Source organism: Branchiostoma floridae, chromosome 6 (genome assembly GCF_000003815.2).
Source record: "Branchiostoma floridae strain S238N-H82 chromosome 6, Bfl_VNyyK, whole genome shotgun sequence".
NCBI classification, from domain to species: domain Eukaryota; kingdom Metazoa; phylum Chordata; class Leptocardii; order Amphioxiformes; family Branchiostomatidae; genus Branchiostoma; species Branchiostoma floridae.
The window spans coordinates 7,482,692-7,499,643 of record NC_049984.1 but is presented as its reverse complement, the minus strand read 5'-3'; the positions used below and the strand labels follow the sequence as shown (position 1 = coordinate 7,499,643).

At 41.3% G+C, this 16,952-nt stretch overlaps 1 protein-coding gene across 10 annotated transcripts in view; it reads right to left on the bottom strand.

The window, feature by feature from the left end:
- Window positions 1–16,952, bottom strand: part of LOC118417968 (protein CBFA2T1-like) — a 181,432-nt gene that overhangs the window by 74,648 nt on the left and 89,832 nt on the right. For 4 of the 10 annotated variants that reach the window (XM_035823736.1, XM_035823743.1, XM_035823737.1 and 1 more), the window contains exon 1: window positions 9,448–10,590. The exons of 3 other annotated variants lie outside the window; for them this stretch is intronic. In XM_035823736.1, the coding sequence (XP_035679629.1) occupies window positions 9,448–9,613 (166 nt within the window). In that variant the 5' untranslated portion in view covers window positions 9,614–10,590. Of the gene's footprint in view, window positions 1–9,447; window positions 10,618–16,952 lie in introns of those variants that run through there. 3 more of the 10 variants (XM_035823739.1, XM_035823746.1, XM_035823741.1) reach the window with 3 other exon arrangements.

Genomic DNA, 16,952 nt, shown 5'->3' with positions numbered 1-16,952 from the left:
AATAACCCTATGGTATCCTATGTCTATGGTATGACCAAGGATTTCTGAGAAAGACGAAGTAAGGTTAAGGTAAAGCAGACATTGCCTCAGACCAAGTTGTTTATTTGTTGGACGTTTCTATACTAGTATATATCGTAATTGCTCAAACTAAGGACGAAGCATGGGGCTTTGCCACTGCTTCAAGTGTTTCCTTATTTTAGCCATGCATATGATACTTCATCACCGCTACTCTTCTCAATAAGTGTGTTGGGTTTTTTTATGTTTGGCACCATGGCATTCACTCCCTCTTACATTTACAAAGGGCCACAGGCTTTACATTCCCATCCAAAAGGAATTCTTTCAAAGAGCCCTGGATTAAACAAACTTATATGGTCCTAATCTTATTTCATGTAACATCCTACTGAATATCTTCTGTAAAGCACCAGTGGTTCATGTACATGTACCAGTAGTTAGGAGGGAAGGCGGGAGGGGAGCATCAGCCTTGCTACAGGGATAGAGTCCCACTATCAGTGATGACAGCTGTTACCAACAGGACAAACAGTAGAGGTCCTGCAAAAAAAACTTACATGGTCCTCCTTGGATAGTGTAACATCCTACCAAAAATCTTCTGTAAAACACCACTAATATAAGTCGTACCAGCAGTCAGGAGGGATGGAGGGAGGGGGCATGAGCCTTGCTACAGCCAGGGATAGAGTCCCACTATCAGCGATGACAGCTGTTACCAACAGGACAAACAGTAGAGGTCCTGCAAAAAAAACTTACATGGTCCTCCTTGGATAGTGTAACATCCTACCAAAAATCTTCTGTAAAACACCACTAATATAAGTCGTACCAGCAGTCAGGAGGGATGGAGGGAGGGGGCATGAGCCTTGCTACAGCCAGGGATAGAGTCCCACTATCAGCGATGACAGCTGTTACCAACAGGACAAACAGTAGAGGTCCTGCACAAACATGACAGGAGGAAGCTCATGCCAGCTGGGCATGGGGACGGGGAGGACAGAAACAAAACAAGAGAGAAGCATGGCAAGGCCAACAAGGAACCAAGTAGACAGTTGTCCTTCATATCACACCAAGGCAACAAAAGTAGATCTAGATGATAAACTGGTCCCTTGAACACTTGAATCTTGCCCATAAGGACACTGAACCCCACTGATATCACTATCAGTACTATGTTATTGTGGCTGATGTAACAGTTGTATAATGTATTACATCATCATTGCTGATTTTACAATGTGACATATGATGAGATTCATAATCTGCCTTAAGAGCATATACACTAGTATAACTAACACATTTATCAGGGTGGCAGAGGAGAGAAAAGTACATGGTCTACAAACTTTTAAGATATCTGATTCAAAACATTTTTGAAATCATTCACTGCTTGAAGCTAAATAGCTTGAAGCCATATAGGATGTCAAGTCATGGTCCAAGTGGACACTGAAAGGGAAGTCCTGCCATGGCAAGAGAAACGGAGATCCTAGGATGAGTGGAAGGCCACCTGTTGGAGGTGACCAGACCCTCCCGCCCAAGGACGGCCCAAGGACGCATGTCCAGGTGGCAGGTCACATGACCATCAGGCCTTGACAAGAAGCAGGCGTTGGCGCTGTTGTCTGCACCCCGCTGCAGGGTCTGCTCCATGTCTCTCCTCGGCCTGAAGGAAACCATCCGCCAGCAGAAGAATTCACAACAGTCTGCGGGGAGCGGGGTGTCTTGGCGCCACATCTGTGTGGCAGACCACTTCTGTTTACAACCCGAGTTGGCTCGCCCGTACAGGGTTGAGCGATTCCTGGGACAGGAATGTTAGAACTGCTTTTTGTCAAAAGTACCTACCCTTTGCTTACCCACCTTTACTTACCTTATACTACAGCTTTACTTACCCTTTCTTATAACCACTTTACTGTGAGACATGAATTCTGATTCCAAATTTCTCCTAAGCTCAGACTGAGTGTAGTAAAATGTTTTTATAAACTCGATTTATAGCACGAGGCAGAAAAATGCAGGATATGTAGTGAGGCATGGCATTGTCCCAGAAACCAGTCAACAAATATGCCATGCCTTTCTTCTAAGATCCAGAAAATCAAGCAAAGAAGGTGAAATGTTCCATCTGTCCCTGAATGGCCACAAATTTCTGAGGAAAAATCTGTGGCTGGGAATCCTTTTACCACTTCGCCACATCTCAAAGCATCACCACGTCATATGTATGTGGGATGGAAGTGGCTTGTAGAACATACCACAATATCACAACAGATAAAGAACCACTATGCCAAACATCAAGTTCATGGCCAAAGTAACAACTGCTATGTTCAGCAGATTTGCAAGCTTAACATTTGTTTTGATTGATACAATTGAGATATTCACTTTATCTTAAAGTCAAACCAGACAAACTGGCACTGGAAAACATGACATTTTTAAATCTCTCAGACAAGATAGCTACAATCCAATACATGAACTTGAGATGAAGTTTTGGTTATGTCAGTAAATTTTAAACATATCTCTGAGATTACAGTTCTGTGTGTTTATCTGACTCGACTGTACTAAAGCCTCCCTACATACTTCTTAGCATAGTTACGAAAGAGATGGAATGGTCTTCCCACTTCGTGACTGCAGTATTCATCTATTTGTTAACTCTTTTCTTATCCCTTTGGGGATGTTTTCATCAATCTGCTTCAGGGGAAAAAGTGGAAGCTTTACAAATGTTTCTCTTTATTTTCTTTCAGACAGAACTGAATAGCTTGTCTATATACATTCAAAACTTATAATACTTAAAAAATTGCTTTGTTATCATGATAAACAATCAAACAAAAGTTTCATTAAGATACTGAAGCCCATTATTAGCTCCATTTGATTGTTCCAATATAATAGAGGTTCACGCAGACTAAGGTTCATGCATGTTAGCCTCCCTATATATTTCTTATCATAGCTACAAAAGAGATGGAATGGTCTGCCCACTTTATAACTGCAGTATTCATTTATTTGTTTACTCTTAATTTCTTTTCTTATCCTATTCTTCAGTGAAGTAGTATTTAGAGATTTACTTTGTATTTCTATTTTGTAGTTTGTAATTGACTGTGGAAAGTCACCTTTCTTTTTGTTGTATGCCATAAATTTTGACGTGTAATTCAAATACATCTTGTACCTGTAGCTCCTGTTCTTACTTCATGTGACAAACCACTCATGTTACTTTGGTTCTATATTGTTTAGTAACGTCATGTTTTACGATTTACGTATTTCTATCTCATAGTCCATAGTTGACCGTGGAAAGTCATTTCACCTTGATCAATTTTTGTTGTGTACCGAAATTTATCATCTGTACCTGTAGCTCCTGTTCTTACATGGTGTGACGGACCACTCCTGTTATTACACCTGTGTCCAGCTAGAAACCATCTGATGTGTGTTACCCGGCAGGTCCAGCTGAACCGGTTAACCTGGAGCAACACTAACAGCAGGTATATCTCACCCACAGACTACAGGGGAGGCAAACAGGCAGACTGGAGACTCATGGCTGGCTCCAGCTATGTATGTCTGGAATTTAGGGCTTAGTGAGGGAGATATGTAATATGTTGTAGGCATTGTGGAGGTGGTGATAAGTTTGGAGGCAGGAGAGACAGGCCAATCTTCAGACAGTATTACAGTCTACACAGCCTGTCAGCCACATGTCCAGCACTACCGCCTGGGAGGTCTGCTTTCCGCTCTCACTGGATCTTGTCTAACATTCATCACTTTTATAGAATTTTGACATTTTCCCATCCTTACGAAAAAAGCTATTCCAAGGAATATTCCCAACATACTTTTGATCAGGAATTTTTCTTTTAAAGCTTGAAAATGTGACACATTCATACTTCAATAACTTTCCAAATAGTTGCCTTAATTACCTGTTGCAGAAAAGTTTTAGAAATCTGAAGTCAAATTACATTATGCCGCTAAGGAATGAAATTCATGCAGCTCCAATTTGAACCTATCTAATAGATTTTTTAATGATTTCATTTATTTTACTAAGATATAATTCAATTCAAGTGCTGATAAACAGCATAACAATCCATTGTCCTGAAATTAGGATATAACTCATGCACAAGCTGGTAGTTTACTTTAAATTACAATCAAATGGTTTGGTCATGTTTTTAAAAGTTCTTCTCCAGACTATACAAAGGATAGCATTATCGTCTCAGCATTCGTCCTAGGATTTGAGAGAGGAATAAGGTTTCAATAATGATGTAACCTTTCCTATCTTCCCCAAATCTTCTTAAGATAGCATGTTCCTTTGCAGGAAGCTGTGGTCAGCAATGAAGGTTACAGGATATACAATATAACCTGTTTTTCTCTTGTATGATCTCCATGTAGTCAGAAGTGCTGAGGGAGAGTCACCAGACGTTAAAGACTGTGTCTGTGCACCATCTGCACTAAAGACCCATTCAAACTGCTGTAGGGAACGCTGTGGATGGATGTTGGAATGCTACTACTGTTTACTTCAGCACACTGAGGCGCTTTACCCAAGGAATACCTACGGGCAACAGATTCCTCTGATACCTTCAGTCTTACGTTGCAGTATATTTTGTCGCAATCACAGTCGATCAGCTAGAAAACAGTTGCCGCGCTCGACCACATGGTTTCAATAAAATGCCAGACTGAAATTTTGGAGGAGCAGGCGAGGTCTTATTGAGTGGGTAAACAAGTACGATACTGTCTCCCCACTCCAATGCCAGGAATTCTGTCTGTAGCTAACCGCAGTCCTAACTGGAACATATGGTCTCCATTTGCCACTTAAATTAAAACAGGAGCAGCCAGGATATTACACAGACTTTCTGCCTAATGAAAACCTTCACCCAGCCTTGAAACAATACAGCTTAATTTGGCACAACTGACTAATTACTTATTGGTGGTTCGTTTATTCTCCAATCAAACAAATATCAACCATGACAAACCATATTTTATAATAATCTTAAGAAATGTATAATTTTGACAACTCCATATATTGACAATTAAATGATAAGGAGGCTGTTTTTTGAGACATTCTTTAAGTAGTTGCCCCACCTACGTGACTTATGTGTTATTTTGCAGGCAAGTTTTCAAAACATGTAGTCAACATCTGAGTTGTGTGGAAAATATCAGAGAACTGAATCTTCTTGTTGAATGACAGGAACTTGACATAATAACATGTTGGCACCATATGTTGGACATGTGGTTGGCAGGGTGCCATTCCTAATGTTGGACAGAACACCACTGGAGCAATCGTTGTGTGGGAACACTGTGTACTTTTTACGTCAGGAATGTTAGTGGAAATGGAGTCTGCAGAATTGGACATTTCCTGCTAGAGCAATGAACCGTGGCACTACCTGTGGCAAGACTTTTCAGGGGGAGGACGACATGTGGAATAAATACAAGTCATTCACCAAGAGAGTAGGAGGAAGTATGAAACATGTGATAATAAATTTCTTGGAATATTAAAGCAGTAGTCTGCACGAATGTTCAATGAATGTCATTGGCAAAAGAAAAATGCTTTGCCCCAGGGCTGTCCCTCTGTCATAGGATGGATATTTGCTTGTTGGGACAGACAAAATTTTGGCCCATCCATCTATAAAGTGCATGATGTGAAATGGATGAAAATTTATTTTCAAAAATAAAAACTGACAGATTTAACGATGAAAATTAACAACATGGGCTCCCAAGTAATCAGTGGGACAGATGGAGACAACCCTGTTTTGGGCTGAAACACCTTGCAAGGAGAGAGCGTTCAGAGCAATATTAAATATTAGTTCAATTTCATCATTGCAAAGCTGTTGACTGAAAAAGGCTATAAGCTAGCCTGGGAATTAGGACATATGGGGCACAAAGTATACATATTACAAGACATTTTCGTCATTAGTATAATGGCAATATTTTTGTCCGAGACCGAGGACGGTACGGAATACCACATGTTGTACTTTATTTATCATTTTTTTATATCATGCCAACCCAACAACTGGGCTGTCTATATTCAAGACAGCCTGCTCTGACACCATTTTAATATAAGTTTATTCCTTGTGGTACTGTATCTTAAGAAACACATGTCGTTTTACAATTGACCCATATATGGATCCTATCTTGTTTGAATGGGAAAAAATAATCAAAATCTTTATTTTCTTGTTTGGCTAATTCAGTGCACTATATGCACATATCTGTCGCAAACAGAAACAAGTTAGCAAAATGGACTTGTGGTATTGTAATTATACTCTAAAGAAAAGTTTGTACGTACAGTACAGCTCATCTTTCACCATCTCTCGTTCCCTTCTGTCATGTCCCTGATCATGATTATTCAATACGGGAGCAGATGGCACCACACAGTCCCATTAGCAGCAAAGGGCTAAGGTCCCAGGCAGCCCATCGTATTTCAGCCCCGACCCTCACTCTCTATTCACCACTCACATGAAGGAATGTTCCCTGCACATACATGTATAGTGCCTCAAATCCATGGAGAATTGTACAGAACAGAGATAAAAATAAATTTGAGTTAAGCAGTCATGAACCTTCATAAAGCACCACATCTTTTTGCCCTTTTAATTTTACATGACTATTGTATACACTTGGTGGACTGGAGACAGAATGCCAAACAGAATTACTACCATCCCTTTAATGTCTGTCTTGGTGCTGGAAACTAAGAGTCAAGCAATTATAAACCTTCCTAAAACACCACATCTTTTTGCTCTTTTCATTCTATACTTTTGGTGGTTGCACACAGAAGGCCAAACAGTATTACTACCAATTCCCTTTAATGTCTGTCTTGTTACTGCAAAATAAGAGTTAAGCAATTCTAAACCTTCTAAAACACCACATCTTTTTGCACTTTTCATTCTATACTTTTGGTGCTTGTAGACAGAAGGCCGAACAGAATTATACTACCACCCCTTCAACTTCTGTCTTGGTGTTGGAAACTAAGACGTATCTCTTTAATAAGCTGCAAGAGGGGGAAACAGATCATCATGCGGTACACCTCCTGGCAGGGATGAAGCATTCTCCCCTCATCCCATGTGCAATTACCTCAGCGACGAGCATCATAAACCTTGAATATCCACCTGATATTAGAAACCCTCCTTGCAATCTCATCTGCACTACCGAGGGGTCACAGACGGCGAATAATCTATCAGTGCATTTGTGCTGTAAATTGCAGCGGTATCCCCCATCTCATCAGAGACCTTGCAACGCGAATCCATCAGGAAAAAAAAAAGTAGGACCTACAGCTGCCAATAACGGCGAGATTGCTCAACTTTTCAGAGCAAACGTTATCAATGTGCCGCAATGAAAATGAGCTAAATATATAGGATATAGATTAAGAAACTGAGACCCACTTTTACAAGCATCCTGTATTGATTTTGTATTTTCATACATCGAGAGAATATTCTCCATCACCATTTTCATATAGATTCCCTATGAGACAGTGCTCAAATAATTTAACAGCAATTTGATGATTCTGATTCGCTCTAAAGAAATATTTTCAATCACAGCGAGGTCCAGCTGCTACCGGTCCCCTGTCCCCCGTCCTCCCCTCATCCCAATCCCATATTCCACACTCATCGCCTGTCTAAAAACTGATTCTACCACGATGCCAGCAAATAGGTCCTTTGGGTGCCATTTCCCAAATATTCCAATTTTCGCCCGAGAGAAAACTTCACTTTGGAGATTCCCACCCCCATTCCAAGACACTCCGGCAAAAAATCTCCGAAAGCGATGATGGAAAATATGAGACATGTGGGCGCAATTTGAGCCCCGCTTGTGCATATATTTGCCTTGGTTTTAATTTCTTTAGGACCTAAAAGCCTGTGGTAAAGTGGCAGGTGCATAGCATAATTACATTTCAAATTTCCATCCCCCAACGCAAGCTCAAGATACGGGAATTATGCCAGCGGAAGGAAAGGCCGAGATCTTGTACAAACACAGCCCATTTCTGTGGGAAAGTGTCCAGGTTTACCCTGCAATTACACTACGATATTGCATTTCATCCCCACACAATGTGTATTTTATGCCATATTAAACCTACAAAGGTCCTATTTGATGCTAGTTTACGTCCTATTGGAGGCAAATTTCCTCCAATGTATTCAAGTCAATTCAGTAACTGCATATATGAATAGATAGTGCGCCTGCCACCTTGTTAAGCCTTCAAAGAATATGTTCTAAGGAAAAAATTCAGGCATAAAGACATTATTTTTCATCATTCCTTTGACAGAAGCCTCCCAATTATGGGAAATGAATGGCGGGGAAATAATAGAGGCAAATGTTGCACATCACCAATACACTTACCTTTACACAGCCGACCGCTATTTTCTATATATCAACATTGATGTGTCCGGGTGAATATAGGTCACCTTTTGTCGTACAATCTGATTCAGCCAACATACAAAAAAGGGACAGACTGGCGGCTTTGCAAGTGAATAAAGCCATGCTAACAAAATAATATATCTGCAGGCATCGCAATGCAATCAATCTGCTTTTTCAAGTTTTTGCCCTTTTTTCCCCGCTATCGATTAGTGCTTTCATTACTTTTCGGGTAAAATACAATGACTTGTTTCATGGGTTCGTAAGGTGAAGACTATTCCAAAATACTCATGTCCACAATTTTTACGAGAATCTATTCCGATGAATTATTGTTATTGACAGAGAGGGGTAATTCACTGAAGATGAATTTGAAACTTATAGGACTAAATCCTTTCTGTATATTCAGGTGGAACCCCCTGATAAACTCTATATTAGTCAGCATGTCTCTGTGTGTTGAAATAGTGCCCTACAATTAAGTAAGATTGATGATACAGAAGGGCAGGGAGATTTAGATACACACTTGGCAATTGCCTATTCTATCAGTTATTAGAACGGGGAGTCATAGATACACGTATAATGGACCTGTGCGAGGGGGCTGCTATGATAATGTTTACCCACGTTTATATTGAAATATTGCCAGCCTGGCATGTTAAATTGGTACAAATGCCGTGCGCTATTGCAGCATTTTGCTTGAACTTCAAGTTGAAGACAAGAGTGCCAAGGGGAAAGTGGCAGATAGAGAGTCCCTACCTTACATATTACAGATAAAGGAACAATAACAAGCAGCCTACTGGAGCAACAGAAACCTAGCAAAAAAGACACAAAATATTTACATACTGTAGATTTGTATAAACAAATACACACGGATAGCTATTTCTGGATCTCGGGCTAAAAATACTGGAACAGTCTGACTGTAATATTTGGCTATTTGCCACAAATAGTGACCCTGTGCTTGAGTACAAAAATATTTTCCTGCATGTAGACTGAACTCATCAAAACTTCTGCGTGTCATAGTGCAACTTTTTACAATGTCACCATCAACACCCCATTTGACAGCTAACAGGTTTAGTATGACATAATAATCAAAGGGGGACGGATGCAGCTGCTCTGAATTGTGCAATAATTGTTGGCATGCTCCATATAGAAACGACTAGTAAACCTTACTTTTCAGCTCAAACTTGTTGGTGAACTCGAATGAGAAGACGCCCTGGTAGCGGTGAGGGTGGGAATTCATCAGTTTCATGAGAGTGATGGGCTTGCGATCCTCCTGTACATCCGTCGAGGTTGAGCAAGATCCAGACGCGGGACTTGTCTTCTGCATTTTTCCCATAAAGGGCCAAAAATAGAAAATTCTGCTCAGATGTTAAAAAAAGAAAAAAAGGAGACTGTTCTCTCCTCCCGAAGCTGAAATTATTCCCTCGGAAACTCGGTTCGAGGCGTCGTCTTGTTAAATCCGTCGGCACGATATCACCGCCACATTGGCACTGCCTCTTCCTTCTGCACTAAGCCTTGGGATATCACTGTCAGATATCTCTACTACACATCAAAACATAGAGATAGCATTTCAATCAAAAGTCCAAATTTTAAAATCTCATTTAAATGACAGTCAGAAGTCAATCCTTTTGCTCAGTGCATGGGTAGTAGAAGGAGTCCTGGGACATGACATAAGGAAGGCATGGCCACACGTGTTGCAGTTGAAAACAGTTCAGTCCAGTCCTATATACAGCCCACTCCCTTCCTTACACATCACAGCATAACTGGGCTTGACTGATGTGGCCCCAGTGGTAACCTCACCAGCTGACATGTGCAGCACACATGCCACTCCACAAATCACTGGGAGACTGCAGCCTGGCACCAGGCTGGCCCGAGCAGGCAGAGCTAGCACCACCAGCGTACAAACTGTAGCCTGGGCGTGTGATCTGGGTCAGGCTAGGACCCAGCTGGTGTGGCAGAACAAGCTGATTTGTCTGCAGATCATCCGATGCTCTCCAGCCGGGCGCTGGTGGCTCCGAAGGTGATACGTTCCTGATGCGGGCTTGAATGACTCCTAGCCTAGAGCAGGCTTTACGGAGACCTCCACTACAGTACACACACGTTATAGCAGCTATCAGCTACTCCTCCTGTGGACATTTGCACGGAAGCACATGGGGAAATGGAAATCACTGCCCACGTCTTTTTAAAATACACGTCAGTTTGTAGATTCCAAGAACTGATCCTTTATCCAACTGTGCCCACTAGTAGGAGACTGAAAGGCTGTTTGCTGATATACTCACAGCTGCCTTGTGGATGCCAAGCCTGACTGCTTCCCACTCTACTGTATTTACTCATCCCTCCTGAGCTCACCGACTCCCTTGATTGGACAGCCCACGGTGCCTCTGATTGGCCGGCACCAGGCTTGAATTGGAGGCATGAGTGATTGACTTGCCTGTGAAATCCCCACTGATTACAAGCTAATGAGTACAGTGGTGCCAATAGCCATGTGGGTCTCTTCCTGCTCTGTTTACAGCTCCCCATGGATGCAGGTGGGCTATGTAATGGCCTTTTCCGATTGGTTGTCTCATTAGCTGGCTGCAATCTGATTGGTAGAGCTGGAAATAATTGACACTAATACTAACATTCGGGTAGAAAATACAGATTACACCAAAGGCACTTAAGCTGATGACAAAGTAAACGGACACCTCAGCAAGTTTAGGAACACCCCATTGATAGGATTTACAGTTGGTCCAAAGTATGGTTTAAGGGAAGGTTTTTATGGTTCAAAGACTAGCTCATCGCCGAACTGAGCCACATTCGCATTCCAGCACAGTTCTGAAAGACCTGGTCTCAGATGGCCGTAGCAGCATGGTCATCCATCAAGACAGCTTCGCTAATCCCCCACTGTTCCTCATCTCTGTAAAATGGATGGTCACTGGCTTATAGCACGATCACATCGACAGCAGAGTCTTGCCGGACGCCAACGTACGGAGGAAAGAAAGATGGGGAAAATTTATCCTCCGCGGTCAGTTCCGAAGACGACTTGCTCTAAACAAGCTTGAGTGATCGTACATGGATAAGCCAAGCGTCCATGGAACTTGATCTTGTTCTGGGTAACAAGAGCGATGGCTTTGGTGCGGGGGCCACTGATTGAAGAAGGCCATGAGAAATCACTACGAGGCACGAGACCCTGTACCCGAGCCTGCCAAGCGATATTGGAACATCGCAGAACGTGCGAATTGATGGCGGGGGAAGGGTGTGGAGTGATTGCGATGGCACGGAGTCCCACTGATGGTGCAGGGTCGAGTGGCCGCGGCCCCGCTTTGATCAATATGAGAAGTGGTTTTACAAATGGCTGAGTGGCGGGCCCATCAGCCGGGGGAAAATTGTCTGACAGGAGTCGTTACACGCGGGTCACGTCCGGGCCTCAGGTGCGAACGTCGGGACTCATCAGTCCCAGAGATCAGCGGGGAAAATTAGTCCTGACAGGGTCCCCCAGGGATGGGAAGTGGCTCACGGCGTAGATCTCAATCAGGCGATTTGTAGCCAGCAGGTTGGGGCAAATGGCCAATGGCTCTCTTGATTTCATCTGCAAATCATGGTCTTAGTGCACAGAGATGTCCGCTGGCTGAAAAGAGCCGGGCATGAGTGATGTCACACGTTCCACGTATCTCCCCATCTTTCATCACAGCAAGGGACTTCGACCACAGTTACACACTCAGCACTACTGACTCAAGCTTTCAAAGGAAGTCTCTAAATGAGGGTAGTCCATTCAGTATGGTTCGTTAAGTCGTGTTAAGCATTTATTGTACGGAGGGTCTATAAAATTTGATGGGACCATGAAATCTGAGCAGTGTGACATGCTGTCCCCTTCACAGTTTCACACCTTGTACAGCAAACAGTTCTCAGACCTGTACTTCTGTCCTTTACAAAAGGGCTCCCTTGGAAATTTGTTAAAACCAACTGAAGGGACTACCCTTAAGATACATAAATAAAAATAGATAAACAAAAAAATATCCAAAATTCTTGATCCTTGTATGTCTCTACAACTACTACTTGATCTTTAGGGTAACTAAATATCACGAGCACCACCAGCATGTAAAGCTGTATAATAAAACTGTACCAAGAAAAAATGAAAGAAGAAAGGCTTTTTTTTACTATATCCCAAACAAATGATTTACTTTAATACAAGTGTATTAATTGTTCCTTATTTCCTTATTGCACCCTTTTTTCAACAGCCCTGGATAGTATAAGAACAGAAGCAGTACACCTTTACTTCTCTGATGGATCATTTTACAAAATAAAGCCTTGACATAGTCCTTCAGGGGTCAGATGTTAAGAAATAAATTGACCTGCATGAATTCAATCAGAATAGATCCTACAGTTCCAGGAAGTAGGGAGTCAGTCAGTCTTAACCTCCAAGCAGATGTTGCGTTTTCCTTCCTACCCGTTTCTGTCTAGTCTGTGTAACGCAAACTCCGCTATCCGGAGCTTGTAGACTCCTCCCGGCGCGGCAATGTACGACGGGCCTGAGAAGCGCGATTAAATCAGGCTAGTTTCTGTCACAGACCATCTCCCCGAATATCTGCTTGGAGATTAACTCAATCTATTGACATGGTTATACAAAAGATAACAAAAAGATTTTGCAAAATGATTTTTCCAAGTTGTACAATCATACTCGTTCCCTGATGTAGCATTAAACCCCCTTTTCTAAAATCCTGGATTCCAAGCTGTAAGACATGATGATGCTATAGCACATCACCATGCAAATCCAGTACATGTAACTGTACTGTAAATTGTACATGACAGAGAAAAGCTGGGGTGAACTGAAGTGGAAGACATATAAGCCTGCTTGTGGACCGACATACCTCATAGTGATACAATCCAACTAGCTAGACAACAATGGAGAAGTAGTAAAAATGCAGAATTTGCCAGCAACATTGCCACATCTGTGTTATTTCTTTTCATATCATGAAAGATGGGCCTGAGATATTATTTTTGGTGATAGTAAAAAAAGAAAAGACAACATAGGCATCAGTGTCAAGTATATCTGAAAAAATTCAACCAAAATTGTCAGTCCAACCAGTTCACCTGCCAAAAGGCCAAATATATCCAAATATAGGTTTCTCATTTATTATGTAAATACAATCCTCATCTGCATAATTTATAAAGGAAGACAAAAAATTGAGTTGGAGTACCCACCAATATGAGCCATAGACCAACACATAAGATCCATCCATAACTTTTTGAGCTACGCTTTTCCACAAAACCCCAAGAAATGGAACTGATAGGCAGCAGTCATGGTCATCCTCAAATAGTCAAAACATCCTCATTCTTTTCATAGTTTTGATGCATAAAAATGCATTTTCAACAAATCACCCATTCAATGATATGTTTCAAGATTCTTAAACTTGAAAAAGGAGATATATGATACAAATTGGATGGGAAACATTGCTACAGCACAGAATATTTTACTTCTGAAAGTCACAAAATCACTAGGGTAAACGGGCAGATGCTGTCAGTATTTTTGTGTCCACCAAAAAGTCTGCTACTTGCGATGCCGCAGACTACGCTTCTTTATCAAGCTTTGCTCCTGTATTGAATCGGGAAGTATTCAGCATAGACATCAGCTTTCAGCATGCTGGGGGCATTTCAGACCTTAATGCATCACCATGAATAGAAGATGCGCAACTTGATTATGTCCAATTCCACAAGAGGATGGTAAAACCCACGGTATTATGTCCGGCAGGAGTGTTAACACCGATCTCCTTCAAGTAGGGTGCGCGCGGTAAGTCATTCTGGTCTATCAATTCCACAGTGATTTCCTCTGCGCTGTGTAGCTGTCGCAATCTACGCAATAAAACTTGGGCTGACAGTTGGAAAATTACCTGTCACGACTACCCCGCAGGCGTTTAATGCGTTTTTCGTCGCTGCCATTGCCGCGGCGGAACCTGTGCCGTGCGGATGAAACTTTGGGATACTTCGAGTCTGCCTACATATTGCAAAGACATTGTACATGTACCAGACAGATTTACCAACAAAGGATGAGGCCATACACTGGAGACAATCTATGACATCATATTGCAAACTAAGACAGATTTTTGTTTGTTTCATATTTTTGCTGATACTTCCTACATGAACCAGAAAGATTTACCAACAAAGAATGAGGCCATACGCTGGAGACAATCTATGACATCATAGTACTACGTCAGGACGACATCCATGACGTCTCCCGGGGCAGTAAAGTCGTGCTTATAACCAGGACATCCTGATTAGAGGATCTACGGCAGAGCCCCAGGCATCTCCACCTGCAATAGACCCAGCTCGCCAAACAAATCAACGGGGCCGATACACCCGCCAGACTTACGGGCCTCTCGCTGACCCCTGCAAAATTGCATTATGTGCCGCACACTCTGTGCCCCCAAGCAGAGTAGAAGAGACCTGAATACTGTCCCTTACTCTACCTAAAAACTCAGTTTGGAATTCTAATACTTCACGGTAGGAATTTTTGTAATTGTAAACAAGTTTATATTCATTATTTTTAGAGGCATTAGGATATACATGTTTTATTTACATTAAAACAAATATTATCACCTTGCAGATGTGGAGGTTAAAAAATGCAAAATCCTCATATCAAAAACTCAAATCAATTTGTGTTTTTCTCCACAAATAATAAGCCTCCGAATAAAAGAATATCATATATCATGCATTTCATATATCATATATCTAAAAAAACAGGACTAGGTAGACCTTCTCTGATTGGAATTGAACTTGAACAAAATACCAATAAAAAGGGTTACATGGTGCTGTGGGGGAAAATATAGCTGCAGTTTTTTTTTATAAACTGGCAGGTTCATCTTTTAAATATAGCAGGCAATTCCAGGACAAGTGTGTGGCCAGCAGCTGGCCCTGTCAATCTTCTATGTTGGGAACAACCTGCTCCTGCCATTACAGACTATAGAACAGGTGCAGGGCAAAATTAGTAGAGCCAGGAAGTCGGGTTCAATATCACATGCACATGACTGCTTCACATACAGTACTTACCAAGAGATGTCAAGGGTGAAAATACTCACAACCTCTCCTATCCATTAAATTGAAATATGATTTGTTTTCGTTCCCAAGAGTTTAGAAAACACACTTCAAAAGAGCCAGATGTATAAAAGATATCTTCAAATGCTTAGTAAATAACTTAAGAAGACTAACAAAATTAGTTTTTTTAGTTAATCTCTTCATCTCTCTTCTAACCTGAAGAAAGAATCAAGCAACCAAAGCCAACTACAGAGGCTGAACAAGTTCTCAGCCTCACCCAGAAGCAATCAGCAAGGGGTTAACTCAAATTTCAGGGCATAAATATTACCCTCGTTTGGGATTGTGTTTTCGCCACAAAAGCACCACCTACATCTTCTACATATACAGTAGTTGCGAGAAACAGAACTCAAGTTTGAAGCTCTGAGGAAGGAGAGATATCAAAACGTATACAAAGTAAGTATACTACTGGTTGTGTAATAAGCCCTTTGAATAAGTTAACAGCAACAGGTTGATGTTACATTTGTATGTCCAATGGAGGGATGAGCTGCCTTCAACCTATGTAATAAGCTATAACAAAGTGGACCCTTAACAGACATATTGGGCAGGTCTACCTGTTTTCCTCTGCCATGCAAGACAGTGGGAACAACACTCCATCTTGGGTATAGCCTGCATACAAAAATATAATGATGACACAGTTCCAGGTTATGGTGAATTTTTGTGCCCTGTAAACAGCTGAAGCCTGAGGCCCAATCAATACATGAGACAGGTGGCGTTTTGTATTCTCTGTTTTGGAATCGCATGTAGAACTCTGACTGAACCAGGATGCTCTTTTGAACACCTTGTGGTATCAAAGTTTGTTTTTGTTTGGTAGCAAAAGGACACAGGATGTACACATGTTCAAGCCTTTAACTTGACCTCCAAAGATCCAATTACCAGGGTCCCAATTTCACAAGGAATTTCTGGCAACTAAATGAATTATTGTACAATGACATGGATGTAATTCTCCTGTCATTTGTATATAGCCCGGAGTCCAATGTTGTTAGCTTTAGTTCAGTTCCAATGGCCACTCCGCTGGTAGGTGTAGGCCAGAAAACTATAATAAGGCCACACCAATTTAATTTCTTGGTTCACGGATTTTTTCATAAAAAATATGGAGCGAGAGGGCGAAATAAAAATAAAAATAAAAATTGTAAAATGGTTGGGGTAAAGGTAACGGCTAATCCAAAACATAAAGAAAAAAAGTTTTCAGCTTGAAAAAAGTACAAAAACACTATTTTTGTACAGTAACAGCACTTGTACCCACACTTTAAGGAGCTTATAATATAAAGGCCAATTTGCTACACCAGAAAGTTGGTGAATGGTTTCATTAATGGTGAAAATTTGCTGAGTGGTAATTTTTATTTTTATTTTTTTCCCCAAAAAATAGGAGCGAGCGAATCCGTGAACCAAGAAATTAAATCGGTGTGGCCTAAGAGTTTGGTAATAAAAGTTTATCAACAAATGATTTTGTTTTCATTCAGAGACAACTTTATGTTCATACAGTATCTGAAGGAATACAAAATTCGACTGTACATGTTTATTCTCTATTCTTCTCTCCTAGTCTGTCTTATTATATAAGTTGACAATCTAGAGCACATACTTTGCATATGCTACTCTGACGACAAAGT